The following is a 17,589-nucleotide window of genomic DNA, read 5'->3' on the forward strand; positions in this document are numbered from 1 at the left end:
TAAGGAAACAGTTAAATGCTGTAAAATAAATAAGTTGGAAGGTACATTAGGTAACAATTAGGCCCATGCAGGGAATTTTGTATTTTCTAGTCACTTATGGGCAAACTTTCAATTACAATCCGTGCTTGCTAGACACACTTTTTAGAATTATTTCTATTGCATTTTTAACCAATTAGGTATTCATTTCGTTGTCAATTTACAAATATAACTTTCAATTACCTGAGCTGTCATTGCCATTTTCAGGGCTGCCACTAGAGTACATTGTAGCCAACTTGCCATCGAGTATAAAGCGAAACCAACCGTTCGAACCATTTGAGAGCTCTAATGCTGCCGAGTCTGACCACACGTACAAACAGTCGCGTCCCCGACAGATGCTCCATTCGTGCCAGTGATAAGCCTTGCCCTGTAGTATTTCTTTAGCGTCCTCCATGGCGTCTTCTGTGTATTTAAATGTAAACAAGTGTGAATTATTTTTAAGATATGTGATGAAAATTGTTTAAAAAGGTACTATAATTTAAAATTTTGGAGCTTATAACCTCATTTAGTCTAGGAAGCAATGCAAAGATATTTGAAAGAACATTTTTGTAGATGATATGTATGTGGGCTATTATAGAAAAGCCTTAAACGTTCTTGTCTCAAGTCTATTAAAAAGCTGTAGGGTTCTTCTATAAATATGCTATAGCCGCTAGAAAAAATCTGAACCCGTAGTAAAATGGTACTTTTAAAGAATAAGTAAAACGTAGTATGCTCCTTCCTTTTAAATAGGCGTAACATTACATCAAAACTGATAGATTATAAGTTTTGGCCTTCAGCTATGGTGAAAAATGAAATTGAAAGTTACTCGGCTAATATTGTAGAAGATATACAGATGAGAAAGAGACAGTTGAGCACTTCTTTTGCAATTGTGCCACGTGGAGATTGTCCAGCGCTTCATAAGAGCGACAAAATTGTTTCACGAAGAAAAATAAATGAGGTTCCCGTGCAGCCAAAGTAGTATCACAACAGACCTGTCAGACCTAAGTGAGTTGGTCGAACAGATCGACTACCACCATAACCTAACCTAACTTCGGCTTCCACGACACCGGATACTCGGCAGTAGATATCTGCTTGCTCATTTCTAAAGTATTCACAGCGTAGACTGTGTTAATTTTTTTCGTATATCAGCAACACAACCTCAGTTTTTTCGTAAACAAACCGCTGTCATGATCGCGGATACGTTAGCCAATCAGCTGATATTTTCAAATTCACTGAGGGCCAAATGAATGAATTTTTCTTTACCATGAAATCACCTATGATAGTGTGGGGCATTGCATGTACGCACTGTACAACGCGTTGATACAACAATCGCAGCGTGTGGATAAGGATTGTTGATACAACAAAAGCAGCGCGTATACGTTGCTTTAGTATTTTTGTTTTGAATTATTACTTTTTCGGTTTGGGTCTTGATAAGAGCTTCCTTTTTCGCATCGAATGTTTTTAATAACTGATAACTAAAAATAAGAGGAAAACAATTGAAACTAAAATAAAAGTTCCGCGCCGCATGGATTGGTCACAATATATCAATGGCTGTTTAAGTTGCTTCGAGTTGGAGTTGAAGGGTGAGAAAAGTGCAAGAACGTAGAGTCGGTGTAGGAGCGATTACAAACGGCAGCAATTAGAATCTGGAAGCGCCGTATAAATTAGAAAAACCCAAAATAGGCATTAAAAAAAAAAAAACTAATTCTAAGAAAAATTTGCTCTTGCTTGTGCATTGTGGTAAGAACCCTAATAAGACTCGTCAAATTCTTAAGACGAATAAGAGTCGAATTCATGCGATTAAAATCATCGCCTTTATATTCACAGAAGATCATTCCACGAACAATGTTACCTAAGATATCCAATGAAGGGCATTCTTATAATAAACAGTTCATATGTACCTGTTGCTGAAGTTGTTTGCTGTTGCAGTTGCTGTGCTGAACTGTTTATTCCACTGCTACCACTCTGCAGTTGCTGGTCCTCGGCACTAGCAGTGATGGCATTAGAAGATGTGTGAACGACTGTCGTGGTAATGGTGTCATTTGTTTCATTATCTGTTTCCATCAGAGCTTGCACTTTCGAAAATACACCAAGACGTGCAAAGTGGTCCAAAAATTCATCTTGTGTTTTACTCATCAACTCTTCAATTATGTTAAGCACTACTAGGTGGCCATCATCATCATCCTTATTGGAAAAATAAAAAAAAAATATCATTTGCTATTTAAAAATAAGAAATTTGTTATTAGCCAAGCCCGTACAGCAAATACAAAATATTTACATTTCACACCATCACTATCTCAATTTATGTTAAGCAATTATGATTTCTACAAACCTCATTGTCCAATACACTGGCCACGACTTCCACTAATAGGGTTCCCAAATTGTGTGCATTTGTGCCAGTAACTGTTGCTGGCTCCAGCTGCATTTGTGGCTCACATAGTCCTTTCAGTACTCCTGATTGTGCATACTGCACCATTTTTTTTATAAGTCCGAGGCTGGCCCGTCGTACGCTGCCCAGCATTGTGCCCTGAAAGGTACGGCAGAATACTGGCAAAAACAATTTCAAATAAATTGGTGCCATTTCTGGATCTCCGCGTGGCTCTAATATGCCATTATCATCGGCTCCATCTTTGTTTGTCGTCAAATTGCCAGCAGCCATCCATTCACCAGGCGATTGCAATATGGCTGCCACCTCACGATGTCCGTCATCGGCACGCTCACGTGCCTTATCCAAGGGTGTTTTGCCATCTTCATCGCGCAAATCTGGATAGGCGCCATATTTGAGTAATACTTTAGCTATACTGGGACGTCCAAAGCATGCCGCATAATGCAATGATGAGCTGCGTTGCCCTTTATTAACGTCAGCGCCCTTCTCGCACAAATACTCTACCATCTCAAGTGTGCCAAAAGCAGAGGCCCAATTAAGTAGTGTCTGACCAACATCGTCCATACAATTCACATCGATGCCACCAGATTCGATGGCCTCTTGTAGGGCTTCGGTATCCTTCGAGCGTATGCAGTCAATTAATTGACGGTGCGTTCGCTCAGCGCTGGAATCATTGCGACGGACACGTGATGCTAGTTGACCTTGAGCACCACCAGCTGTTCCTACGCGATTCAATGCTTGTCGGCCCTCAAATAGTAACAATAAAAGCAAATCTGCCAGACGCATACAGTCTAATACGCAGCGTTCATCACCTTTCAAAGCACGTTCGATTGCATCTGGTAACTGTGAACGTAATAAATCGTGTGTGATTGATGGCGAGCCACGACATAAAGTGGATAATAAGGATATGGTTGTGGAAATCGATTGTGAGGTCCGTGAAGGATCATTTGTTTGGGCTGGTTTATTTGTTGTGGTAGTAGTAGTTGTAGAAACGGCATTTATACTGTCATTGTGACCACCACTGGCACTACCGATGGCCGATGTTGAAGCACCAGAAGTTGCTCCCGGACTGGCAGCTGTCGAGTTTGATGTATTGTTAACAGATCCGGCGGCATTTCCTAAACGTTTCAGCAATTCTTCGACAAGTCCATACTCAGCCAATGGAGCCGGATCAACCCACTTGCGAGTATAGCGATCAGCAACGGAGGCGAAACATTTCAATGCACCATCGGCTACCATCGGATCCTCGTGTTGCAGCAGAGTACTTAAGCTCTCCACACAATTCTGAATGCACGGTGCATTCGGTTCAACTTTTGTACAGAGGCGCGACACCACAGCCATAGCAGAGTGCAATGTATCCTTATGTACTTGTGAACCACAGTCGCGTATAAAAGAGAGCACACAGTTCAAGCCACCACCATCGAAGACAGCTCCCGCCTCACGGGTACAAATTAATTCCAACACCTTAATACATTGTTCAGCTAAATCGCGTGATGTGCGCGACGACAAGTCGGCGACAACCAAACGATTACAAATCGCCTTAATGGCGCCATCGATAGCAACAATTCGGCGTGTGCATTCAGCCGAGACATCCAAATAGTATGTAATCGCCCGTGCAGTTACTTCAAGAACATTTTCTGGTGCGAGGTCATCCAGAAAGATTTTACAAAGCGCTGGTAGGAAGGTGCGTGGTGGGCAACTATTTCAAATGGTTTCGAAATTAAAGAGTTAGATGGATGTGTAATACAGGACAAATGCAAAAATGAAAAACATATTTCAGTTTCGGCGCTTACTCACCTTTCGAAGCAGCGATCTACATTATCAGACATGAGAAGAAGCATGCACAGTTGCTCTAGGGCAATCAGCTGCATGTCCCGCTCATCGCCCTGACCCATGGAAAGCCATTCTAAGAGTGTTTCTGGATCAACGTCTCCCATCTGCAAATGAATAGAGAAACAACTTAATTTTGTATTGAAATTTTGAAGTTTTAAAATATTAAAGCAAAAAAAAAATTATTTATAAATATAAACAATAGCTTTTGATAGTTATTCAAATATTCACTGCCATTAGAGTTAAAAATTACGTCGATAATTGATTTATAAAAAGTAGTGAATAAAACGAAGCATCGATTTACAAATATATTTACTTAGTAAGCTATTTACTTTCGCAATGATATTACCCCGTTTCTATTTTGCATTTAACCTGTAAACATGGTGCATACAGAATTAAACGATAACCAATTGACTCTGCAAGAACTCTACCGATTGGACTCAGCATTTAAAATATTCTTTTAATATATATTTTGAAGAGATTTCCATTTTCCAATCAGTTTTCGAGAATGAAAAGAGATACAGTTTAAACACAATTTCCATCAAACACGCAGTAGAAACATTTGACAATTCTCTCAAACCCAAAAACCACAAACCCTGGGTTCTCATTTGCTATTTACCATAGTGAAAAAGTTAACTAAATATTGCAATATGAGCACTTAACGGAAGATGTTTAAAAAAACCATCCCGTAAATCCTACATAAGAGGTAACCAAATGAGAAGAGAGAAAAAGCTAATTCCTAATTATATCCTGCTTAAATAGTTATTTTAAGGTCATCTAACGACGCTATATCGAAGTCATCTAACCTTAGGCCCAATGATACATCGTTATCGCCGAACCAAAAGAAAAGGAGTGTTAGATGAGTATGTTGAAGAGGTTAGTCAAGTGCCAGACTTATTTTCATATCCGACGTATATATATTTATGGCTATCTGGATAAGTAGGAGTTTAACCTATACTAACTGAATCGTAATTGTGCGAATATTACGCTTTTAACTCGGGCTGTTCGTCTCGAGCGAGAGTTTGCCGATGTATTATTTGTTTCTCAGTTGTTGTTGGCATAAATATTCTCCATACATATAGTGAATATCTTTACTTGCCTGTCGATGGATCATCCCTTTACCTTTTGCTGAACATCATCTTTTAGCTCAGTTGTCTGTTAGAGTGGCAAACTAATCGTCCTCGAAGTGTAACACACGACAGTCGATCCTACGTTACAGGAAAGACCCGGATTTATATCTGGCCAAGGACTGTTACGCCAGCAGCATTCTACTAACATTTATAGGAATGTTTATGCTATTTCAACAACAACAACAACAGGTGTAGAAGTTAAGCTCCAAGCTATAACTGGCAACAGTGCGTCGTTGGTAACTAAGAAGAGGCCTTCTCTTCAATTCCAGTTGAGAATTGAAGTTGATAGCTTTCAATGGGTCCAGCGTTTTTGGACTACGATTTATCCAAGTGTTTATGCACTTAAGTGCCGTGGTGGTGCTATGACGATAGCCGTGCTAATATTCCTTCTAAGAATGCTTTTTTGCACACTTATGTATCTTGTAACGACATAGTTGATGAATTTGACTGCAAATTTATGTGAAGCGCAATACTGAATCTTAGTTGAAAGTGACACATTGAATGATGTAGGTATATTCTGACTTTACACACTGTGTACACTGCTACAGACTGTGTAGGGAGCGAGGCGCTTCCGAACGGATCCCATATGAGGGACACAGCGCAACGAGAGTTTGGAAAGCAGTTTTTAATTTTTATAGGGAATTTATCGAAATTAGCTGTCAAATTCAACCGAAAGTGTAAACCAAAACAAAGGCACATAGTGAACAAACCATGAATAATAACCAGAAAATGTATTGTATAATAAAGGAGGCAAAAAAAAAATAAAAATAAAAACAAGATTGTTATTTAAACAAATTATTATGTCGGAGGTTGCTGCACAACTTAAAAATGGTGGACGAAACCAAAATGTTTTCAGCGTTGTGCATCTCCACCACACAAATCCTTGATTCTACAACTTCTGTATCTAAATCATAACAAAATTTCTATCACAGTTGATGGAGACATTTGTATACGAGTGATTTTGAATCTTTCTTTATCTTATGGATTTTGTCGGCAATTTAAACATACGACAATACTTCTCACCTAATTTCTATCCAGTCAACGACGAAGTAAATATTCATTACATATGACAAATCACAATTGATGTAATTTTTAGTCACAGTTGTCTAATTAAACTTAATATAATTGCCGATCACAAATTAATGAAAATCGAACAATTAAATTTTTTCGCTTTATTTTCTTAATATTTCATAAATAATTATCTAATATTTTTATTATTATCCGAACTCTTGCAGCGCGGTATAGCACTGCAAGGGTAGCATGTTTGTTATTTCGTCTTGGGCGGTATCACGAGTTTCTACCGCCATCCGACAAACTAAGTGCTCCACTTTTCGGATGGTCGCCTTGAATTTTCGCATCTGTGCGACAAATTTTCTTGGAAATGATCAAAGCAATTATCAATTTTGAATTCTTCTATCAAGAGAAACTATTTTTTATGATATTTTTCATGTATCATTGTAGATAATTTCCATTATCCATATTTTGTAGGGAAGCCACTAATGTCATGTACATATTTGTATTTTTGTACACTAGATAAATCGTTTTGACGATTGAATATTTTGACAAATAATCGCGTATTTTTTTTGTTTCAGTTAATTTTTAATCATACATATAATTTGATCGCTTTTACAACTTAAAATTTAGAGCAAAGTAAACATTGAAGATATGAGAAAGTATGAATCTTTTCTAACAGACTTGAGTGGATGGACAATTTTCTGGCAAGTCGAGTCGATATTTTATTATATTGTATTTCCGCTTCTCTGCACATCGATATTCTTTAAAGGTTCTTCCAAGCGTTTGAGACAAACTTTTAAAATTCGTTTATTGTGCACATCAACTTGTAATTTTTAATATGCGAATTATTCTTGTATTCAGTCCTACATATTTCGTAAAATATTATTTTCTAGAAAAATTCCCACGTAGTAAAGCTATGCTTAATGTGAAATGACAAAAATCTGCTTTATTATCAAAAAAATAATATTAATGAAATTACCTAAATTTTTGTATGATGCATCGATATATGCATTTCTTTGAGCCGATGAATCGAATTGCACCACGATATTTTCGCATACATCGGCACACGATTTTTGAAATATTCGTTAGTAAATTTCATGTGAACAAATCGTTCCCATAAATTTCAATACAGAAAAAAAAGTAGAAAGATTTTTCCTGTTTCATATTACAATTTATGGTAATGTTTCCTCACAAGGAATTCCCGACAAAGCCGAGAATTTCACAACAAAATATATTATTATTGCAAATTAATTACAGCATTTTTGGGTGTTAGGTCGAGCTCCTCCTCCAATTTGTGGCGTGCGTCTTGATGTTGTTTCACAAAAGGAGGGCTCTACAGTTTTCAGCCGACTCCGAACGGCAAACATTTTTTATGAGGAGCTTTTTCATGGCAGAAATACACTCGGAGGTTTGCCTTTGCCTGCCGAGGGCGACGGCTATTAGAAAACTCTTTTTGTTCATTTTGGTGATTCACGGAGTTTCGAACCTACGTCTTCCGAATGGTAGTCACGCATCATTCGGCTACGGCGGCCGCCTAGTACTATAACTGAGCTAATTATGTTTCTAACGGACTTTTTTTTTAAATCATAGGTTAAGTTAGCTTAGGTTACGGTGGTTGCCACTTTCATGAGAATGCAGAAGGACGTCTAATTACCAATTTGTGAATCCATTGTAATTATCTAAATTTTAGAGTTATCAAAAATGCTTCGTTAATTTTTTAATTAATCTTAATTCTTCCCTTATATTTTTTTTCTTGATTGCAGGTCTGTTGCCAATTTCAATCGATATAACTTAAAAAGTAAATAATTTTATGGGGTATCTTTTTGGCAAAACAATTAAATTTTAATAATACATGCATATGTACATATTTACCGGGGAACATTGTTCAGTATTTATATTAAAATACCGTAGGGGAAGATTTGGAATAAATTTTGTATCCAAATTTTTATTATGTGTATTATACATATATATGTATTTCATATCAAATTTTTATTTTTCAATAAAACAATAGAAAATCGCCCTGGTTTGTATTCCAAAGCTTCATCTTCGGCGTTTAGGGGTTAGTTGGAGATACTTGAAGCATAGCAAACTTTACACGATTTTTAGGAATATATGTTCAAAACATCGAATTTGTGCTTTTTACTTTCTTCTAACGCATTTTCTCGTTTTTTCTGTTATCTTTATTTTGACTGTCTGCATTTGAATCTACGATTTTGTTAGTCTATAGGTCTCCTTTCTAAAGCTTACCTTAATTTTTCTAAAGCTTATTTAAATTCTCTATGGACCCTATGTTAGGACTTTCATAATTAGAATGGTGATTTCATGTTCTTTCCGATAACCAAACTGTATTTCTAAAAAAAAAGTTCAAACCACAGCCATTTTCATTTTTTCGTCAAACTAACTTGTTTTTTGTACAATGCATTATAAGCCATCATGAATGTACTAGAGATTTTAGTTTTCAAAAACGAGTGGAAAATTTTCGACGCATCGAAGCAAAACGAGATTTCATTCTCAGGGTAGTCGATTCTCCATTACTGGAACGACCGGACATACATATCGTCACATGAAATCAAAAAAGCCCTAAGTTACATTTTAAAAATTTTACAGGAGAAGCAAAAAACCTTTTAAAATGAAAATGTTTTATTCACCGTTTTTTTAACACTGATTTATCAAAATTAGTTTCGTTAATCATTTTTAGAGATTTTTAGTTTTAATTAAATAAACTCTAACCCAGTAAAGCCTCTTAGAAACATACAAAAGAAAAACTAACTGTTAATACAGAGATGCAAAAAACCTATTCGTCAATACTTTTCGTCAGTAACTGATAAATAAAAAACTGATAAATAAGAACACACACAATGGCATGGCATACTATGCCTTCTTGTGTTTGTTGTTTATTATTTCTGTAAAGGCGTAAGTTACAGTTTTGGTTGGCAAATTTGTTACGCTTGCACTTAGGGCTTTTCGAATTTTGTTTATACCAACGTCATTATTGGTTGTTGGATTATAAAATTTTAAAGGAACATGTATTATGATACGGTGCATGATAATCAACTAAAAAGTCGATTTTGAATTTTTTGTAACTTAGGGCTTTTTTGAATTCATATGACGATATATACGGCCACGGACCGTCACTCAAGCTGCATTCCCTGGACAACCAACACCCACTATGGACAATACATATGAAATGATTAAAGCGGCATTTTAACAGGCATTGGCAAACCTCCGAATGTATTTCTGCAATTAAAAAGCTTCCCTAATAAATCATCTGACATCAAGGCATACTAAAAAGCGGAACAGAAATTCTGACAAGAACTTACATTTATGTATTTAGCTCAATCGTTAGCATCTGTAAAAGCAACTTACCTTAAAATAAGTGGTTTACACTTCTAGTTTTTGATGATTCTGTTTTATCGATTACGTTTTTACTGAGAAAATCTGAAAAAGGAATGGAACATTAGTATTTTAGTTATTAATCTATTTGCATAGTTATACATTATACATTTTACTATATAAACTTAGAATTTGAATTATTTTTTTTTTATTTCATTTGTTCGAACAATAAAACTTGGAATTCATAGACAGAACAGCCAAGGCGCAAATCAAACGGTACATAACCGCTTTCATGTAAACGGTTAAGCCTAGAACAATAAAAAGCAACACTATTAAAATCATGAAAATAAAATAAAAAGGACACAGAATGTCTTGAAATACAGTCGAATAGCTGGGGGTTTTTTCAATGAATTACCAGGATATTATCAAGATAAGTACATTCTTGTTTATAACGTCTTTCTCGAGGCGATACAAAATTTACCCTTAAATCTTATTTATTCACTCTCGGTCGAATATAAAGGCACAACTATTTCAACAAAAAAGACATTAAACATATTAAGATACGCATGTATGAAAAGCTTTGCACACCTTTTCCAAAAGCTGAGCACACACTTATATGCTAATGGCTCTTACGAGTGCACAAATAAACACATGCGGACAGACAGATGTATATAGTGAAAACGATGGTACGAAGTCTTGGAACAAAGACATATGACTTTTTCTTTTGCTTTACTTTGCTGCTGGTCGTTTCCCAATCTTCACTAATTTTATTCCAAAAGTTTTAAAATTTTCTATATGTTCACTGACGACTTAGATAATTATTACGTCCGAATGAAATCACTTGCAATATAAAAAACGGAAATCAATTTTAATGTTGAATGTGCAAAGGAATTATATGTAACTTCACCGTTTTGCGGGAAAGTGAAAATGTGTGCTTGTTGTATTTCAACATGGTTGATGGGTTGAAATGTTTGATGGGAGGCATGAAATGCGAGAAAAGAAGGGCAAAATAAGAGGTTTGCATCGTTAGGAACTGGCAAATTGCAGAAATGCAAATGGACGTTTTCAGATTCGTTTCGTAAGGGCACAATTATCACCGATTAAATATACAAATAAATAACTCAAATTATTGATATCTGCAAAATGATTTTGCTCTTGATTTACTTGACTAATACACTATTTCAATTGGAAAATAAAATATGAAAAACTATTCACACTCACCACTTACTAACTACTATGTCATTTTCGTTGTTTTCTGTCTGCTTTTTGCTATAATCTCAAAAGAGTAGTGTTACCAAATTAATACCGACTTGCTGACAGTTCTCTTACTTTTCCACGATTCTACTGTTCCAATTTTTAACTGGCAACACTTTAAATGTAAAATGATAGCGAAAAATCTTCGATCCGAATTTCACAATCTGCTTGCGACTAAGTTTCAGCTCCACACTATACCCCTTTTATTAATTGTATTTCTCTAAATGCGAAATAACTATCACAACAATATTTATTGACTTATACCCAATAAGAGTAATATTTTATACTTTCAAACAAAATCCTTAGTGGAACAAAACCTTTGCAGCAGAATGAGTTTTGCTCCAACAAAATCAAGGCGAATCTATACTGAAAGCGAAAACTGCCCAAGCAGATGCCAGACTTAATAAATAATAGGTTTAAAACGAAAAAAAAGTTACCAAAACAAAAAAAATCCGAGTATTACTTAAATGCGGGAATTACTTTCTCCACCAAAGACAACCCAGGGTTTGCAGGCTTTGAGTTTGAGAGAATTGTCAACTCTTTCAACAGCGTGTTTGATGGAATCTGTGATTACTCTGTAATTTTTTGGTTACTTTTTTTAATTCTTGTGAATGTATCTCAAAATTTTATACCATGACAGCCAATAAATTGTCTTCATATTGACAAGCTGCCAAAAATTGTTGTCATATTTTGATAGGAATGCAATAACAGTAGTAAGGATAATAGAAAAAAATATGTCCTACAGCTTGTCATACAATGGGCATTATTGTAAAATCAGTTATATTTAAACTCACATATATGTAGGTAGTAGCAATAAACCACTTCGTCCTTTGAAATTCCAGCACTTGTGGACACGTTTGCCTTTAAGTATATCTATCGCTCGTTGCTCAGAAAAACCGATCAATGCATTTGTCGGTAATTTGCATTACATTTATTAAGTCATTTTTATACATAGTAAAAATAACATGTGGGCTATTCCAGTTTTCGATTGTCACACAAAAAATCTATCAAATTTGGATGTTCTGTTTCACTCCATTTCGATTTTTGGTCAGCTTGATTTAAGAAAGTGAAACTATATTTAATTATTTTCTTACTAACGTTGTTCTTTTAGTTTTCATCAGCCAGTGTATATACTTCTGAAAACGACCCCAAAAAATAAAAAAACAATTCTAATTAGTATTGCCATAAAGAAACTCTGTCTTGGTACAAAATTAGGATGGTTGAGTTAATGTTTCCGGCGTGACATTACTTGACTTTTGTATGGAAAATAATGGGTTGAATTTTGTGATTTACTCGTTTTTCTATTTGTATAAAAAACATTTCAACGAAAATTAAATGTATTTAACAATATCATCACTTGCCAATTTTAGACGAAAATAAAAATTCATTCGAGCTGACAATAAAATTGTGTTACCAGATGTATCCAAATGAAAATAAAAATACGAAGAAAAATGAAGTATTTCAGTGCAGTGCCGATGATGGTGATGCGGGTTATCGTGTCTCCATACTGTACATATATTTACTATTTTTTGAAGCGCGGCCGAAAGCTGCCCGTGGCTGGAGTTGGAATGATGAGGGTTGAACTGATGCTCGACCCATAGGAACAAGTTCTACGCAAAAGTACTTTGGTTTGCGCAGCCAGAATTGAACTGGTGAGGATTTACAAACCCTTTGCAAACTTCCTGTATACGAACATCGTTCTGTTCAGGTGTCTGGCAGAACTAATTTGTTGCTAAATTACACAACTTTAACAACAAATCCACTTAAAAACTATAATCCTCCAGGGGGTACGGTTTCCAGTTTAGGATGGCGATACGTCGCACTAGCCCCCCCTTTAATAAAATAAATAATTGGCGCGTCCACCTCTGTTAGGTGTTTGGCCGAGCTCCTTCTTCTATTTGTGGTGTGCGTCTTGATGTTGTTCCACAAATGGAGGGACCTACAGTTTCAAGCCGACCCCAAGCGGCAGATAATTTTATGAGGAGCTTTTTCATGACAGAAATATACTCGGAGGTTTGCCATTGCCTGCCGAGGGGCGACCGCTATTAGATAAATGATTTTATTAATATTGCTTTCACCGAGATTCGAACCAACGACCTCTCTGTGAATCCCGAATGGTAATCACGCACCAACCCATTCGGCTATGGCGGACCCCCTTTATATACTTTTAAAACGTGGGGTATTATACCACTGATTCCACGAACCACAAAACAGGCTACAAAAGTTAAAAAATGTTGACGTAAAAATTTTGTAACTCGTTTTATGAATACCTCAAATGTATCGGATTTTTCTTATCCTTTTCTAGATCAATCGAGGATAAAATTCCCTCTTTTTCACAAAAGTACTTATTTATCCAATATAAAGGCCTACACTGAACACACCACGTATGATAGAGAAAAAGTAAAGATAGTGAAGATTTAGCAATTCACCCGTCTTAAAAGAAAAATTTTTGTGTAAAAAATCAACAGAAGGCAAATTGATTTCCTAAACAACAAAATTGCGCATTTACATAAAAGATGTTCCGTAAAAATTATTGAACCTAGCGGAGCAAATACAGTGCAAAGAGCTATCAAGCCAAACAAATACAAATACATCAAAACAAGGAAGACGAAGAACAAATTATATAGTAGTGAAAATATAAGCGCAAAACTGGTTAGGAAGCTAGATATTCATTTCCAAATTGCGAAAAGTGTTTGCGTCAATGTGAGAAAACAAGGACTTAAATGTTATTTAAGGGCTGAAACGCAGTTTAAGCTAAAAAATGTCCGAGGAGATTTTGGGCGAATTGCATAAACTGGAAATCACTTCAGGGGATGCAACCCATTTGGGGTCCCTAAATCTTATTGATACTACAGAATTACCAATCGATTTAAACCCATTTTATGAAGATCAAACAGATGCAAACGAATTGAAGATTGAAGATGGTCAGTTGGCATCGAATTCTTTACAAACACAACGCAGTCAGGGCTGTCGACGTTGTAGATTACGTCGTCGTTCAGAGAGTGTAGCTGATGCTTACAAATCGACCACCATGGCTCTGAATACAAAACCTTCGGATAACACTTGTTGGACACATTCCACGTTAGGAGTTCAGCGACAATCTTTAAAACCACGTCGCAATATATTACACCCTCCAGTGTTGCGAAAACTACAAAATTTTCAGAAGCTGCTTCAAGCAATGCCTGCAGAAAAAATTGAACAAACGCCGGCATCTGCGGTGGTTAATCCTTGTATTTCGCCAATAAGTAATGTAGTTTCATCTAGTTCGAGCCGAGGAATATGTGATTTCCGTGATTTGATTTATGAGTGTCAAAATTTATTGGAGTTGGAAGATGACGTGAAAAGGCGATATGGTTTAGTAAGTCCAGAGCAACAATTTTCAACAAATTTTACAACTATGCAACCGTATATGCCACCCAGAAGACTATTCAGTAGCAAAGAGAGAAAAAGTTTTGGCCAGAGTGGTATACAACCATGTTCACCGGAAAGGAATACTGGGACCAGTGCTCGGTCCACTGCCAGTACGTCGTGCTCCCAACAAGCAAGTAACAGCGTCGTTGCTGTAGGCAACAATGGTAGTAGCAGTGGCGACGATGTCACCATCGATGAGCTTGCTAGCTATTTTGACACATTTGTACACATACCGAAGAAGATGTCAACAATGGCTGAAATGATGTATATATAAAAAGGAGAAGTAGTTAGTTGTAGGCATGCGAATCATGCAGATTTTAATAATCAACGTCGCTACCGTGCAGCGGCGTTCACAAACGAACAAATACTAAAGAGTATCGCTGAAGGAAACATCCGTTGGAGAAGATTTTTATCAAAGTATTCAAGCTGAGTAGACAGCGTTGGGCGAATCCACAATATAATTATTTCCTGTTTTTAATAATGGCTATAAATTACAGAAATTTGATTTTATATTATTATTTATATGGTTTACATGAATGGATTATATTATTTATAGCTATGATTTATGTATGTAGCTTATAATAAATTATACTAAGTACTACGATTTGTGTTTCACATTAACTAGTTCAATAGGTTCTTATAATTCTAAATTAATAAGGGTAACATTAGAATATTTGTTTTCTGGGATTAAAATCATTGCCAGAGTATTGCTAATTAGCAAACAGTGCTTTTTCAGAAAAGTTTAGCGTTTCGAAAAAGCTTTTCTTTCATTGCAGGCAAAAGTTTCTGAACTTAGGACTATTTACTCAATGACTGAAAACACTATTTTAGCCATTTATCGAATAGGTTTTGATTAAGCACATAATAATGCATTAAGAAAGTGAACCTTAGGGTTCAACCCCGGTTTTTAATAGTTTTATATGTGAGTGAAACAAAAAGCAATGCATTTGTCGACTGTGGGGCACGGCGCACTAGACAGGGCTAGTTTACAGGACTAGTTTTGAGCTAGTTTACTGGACCTAACCTATCGACAACAACAACAATTTATAAACTGAGTTCTGTGATTGTTAATTAAGTAAAGGGATATAAACAAAAAAGCAATGAATTGCAGAATTAAATTTTCTGATATTAAATGTAAATAAGGAAGTACTGAATCGTAAAACGAAAACACAAAACGGTTAATTATATATGTACATATAAGTTTTATATTCTATTCATTTTTAAATGGTATGTCAAGGTTAGTTATTTGAAAAAAGATGGTTAAATAATTCATCTTGTCGACTTAGTTGCGCACTATCAAAATTAACCATTTCAAACGTATTTTCTGAATCCACTTTTTCTATGTTTTCTTCATCCAAAATGTCGTCTTTTATGATACAAACGTTGTGCATAACACAAATACTACAAATTATGTTTGTAACTGCATTAAGATCAGTATGCTCTGTAAACTTTAGCAGCCGTCGGAAACGTGCTTTTAGCAAACCGAATGTGTTTTCCACTACTACACGAGTATGTGAATGCCGCTGGTTGAAACTTCTTTGAACTTCCGAGAGGTGCCCATTGTCTTTTAATGGAGGAACTAACCACTGTGTACTGAAATATGACGAATCTCTGAGTAAAAAAGTTGAATTTGGGAAAATGTCTGTATGGATTTCTTCCGCTCTTGCGAAAATAGACGATCTCCTAAGAACACAACTGTCGTGCCAAGAGCCTGGTTCGCCACAGTAAACATCTAAAAACTTTTTGTCTGCATCCACAAGAGCTTGCAACGTCAGACTGTAGTTTTGCTTTTTGTCAATATATAGTTGTTTTCCAAAGGCAGGCACTTTTATGACTATATGTCAGCAGCCTATTGCTCCAATAACATTAGGAATTTGTTCTTTTTCGTAAAATTTGCGACAGTTTCTTAATACATCTTGGACCTGTGGCCATTGGATGTATTCATGACTTATGGTTATTAGCCAAGCACTAACGCGTGGAACTATTTGCCATGCCGATGATTTTGTTACGCCAAACAAGTTTTCAAGCTGACGAAAAGTAACTGTGTTGTTAATGTACCATACGTAAATATATATACAACATTTTGGGCTTCCAACGTTTGAGCAGCTCACTCGAGGCGCTTTGAGAGAATTTCGCTATAGTTACAAAGTATTCAATTTTGCTAATCCATAATCATTTTTAAGGCTTACTAATCAAAAAATCCGCAGTGCTGCGATTTATCCGCATGTGTGATTTAAAAACTTTGTCGTTCATTGGATCAATAGTTTCAACAAAGTCTGACCGTTTTGGACGTTCAATATCCTCGCTAACGGAATCTTCATCTGAACTCGATGAAGTTGCCTCGTCGGCTAACTCAACTATTTCCAGGATTTTGTTGATGGCGTGCAACACACTTGCAGAATTCTGAAAACGATGAAGATATTTGTATCAATCCATATTTTTCTATTAATGAAAAACTTTTCTTACCATATTCATTTTTCAGTTCGTAATTTAACTAATCATCTAGTTTACAACCCGGGTGCCGACTAGTTTTGGTCCCAGTGTTAATATTTCAAAAACTGAGTGTTATTCATTTAAACCGTTCAAAATTATTAACAAAAAAACAATTCCGTAAAATTCAAGGTGAATTGAGTATCTATCATTCTTGCGTAAAATTGGTATTTATATCACTAATTACTCATTCAATAAGGCACAAAATTAGCCTATAACAGAACTTGTATATTAATGGCACTGTATTCTTTATATTTAAATAACTGTTAATAATTTCAATATTTCAATAACTAAAATATAAACTCAAAATAGGCGACCAAAATAAACTTTGACACTTAGTGTCTGGTATTACCACTTTATTGAAATAAACCGTTATAACAAATTTTATATGTATTAAGACTCCTATTCAATATTTTTGATAAATTTTGGCACCCGAGCTGAAAAGTAGACAATACCGTAATTTACTCAAAAATGATAGAGAAGTAGATTGCCCCTACTGAATTCGCCGTGTCGTAAGAGTTCATGAATAAACAAACAAAAGTAAGGGCAAATACCTCTTTGTGAAGAAGAAGCAATGGAAACAACCAAACACAAGAAATTATACCCACACCCACATGTTTTCTGGCCACGCGTCTTCCGCATAAAAACGCAAAAAAATTACATTTGCAATATATGAATTTGTGCTTTACAATTTAACATGTGGCACTTCGTTTTCATAGCTTATTT

At 35.7% G+C, this 17,589-nt stretch overlaps 2 protein-coding genes across 6 annotated transcripts in view; one reads left to right on the plus strand and one right to left on the minus strand.

The window, feature by feature from the left end:
- Nucleotides 1-11,309, minus strand: part of LOC129247858 (E3 ubiquitin-protein ligase Ufd4) — a 38,602-nt gene extending 27,293 nt beyond the window's left edge. For 4 of the 5 annotated variants that reach the window (XM_054887216.1, XM_054887215.1, XM_054887214.1 and 1 more), the window contains exons 1-6: nucleotides 10,930-11,309; nucleotides 9,742-9,813; nucleotides 4,199-4,338; nucleotides 2,348-4,100; nucleotides 1,917-2,199; nucleotides 220-438 (exon numbers count right to left, since the gene is read on the minus strand). In XM_054887216.1, coding sequence (XP_054743191.1) covers nucleotides 220-438; nucleotides 1,917-2,199; nucleotides 2,348-4,100; nucleotides 4,199-4,338 — 2,395 coding nt within the window. In that variant the 5' untranslated portion in view covers nucleotides 9,742-9,813; nucleotides 10,930-11,309. Of the gene's footprint in view, nucleotides 1-219; nucleotides 439-1,916; nucleotides 2,200-2,347; nucleotides 4,101-4,198; nucleotides 4,339-9,741; nucleotides 9,814-10,296; nucleotides 10,630-10,929 lie in introns of those variants that run through there. The other variant, XM_054887213.1, reaches the window with a different exon arrangement.
- A 2,018-nt stretch (nucleotides 11,310-13,327) lies between these two features.
- On the plus strand, nucleotides 13,328-14,974 carry LOC129246805 (uncharacterized). The gene has a single exon (XM_054885427.1). The coding sequence runs from the start codon at nucleotides 13,724-13,726 to the stop codon at nucleotides 14,645-14,647; it is 924 nt and encodes a 307-aa protein (XP_054741402.1). The 5' UTR covers nucleotides 13,328-13,723; the 3' UTR covers nucleotides 14,648-14,974.
- The last annotated feature ends 2,615 nt before the right edge of the window (nucleotides 14,975-17,589 follow it).

This window comes from Anastrepha obliqua, chromosome 5 (genome assembly GCF_027943255.1).
Source record: "Anastrepha obliqua isolate idAnaObli1 chromosome 5, idAnaObli1_1.0, whole genome shotgun sequence".
In the NCBI taxonomy this organism is placed as follows: domain Eukaryota; kingdom Metazoa; phylum Arthropoda; class Insecta; order Diptera; family Tephritidae; genus Anastrepha; species Anastrepha obliqua.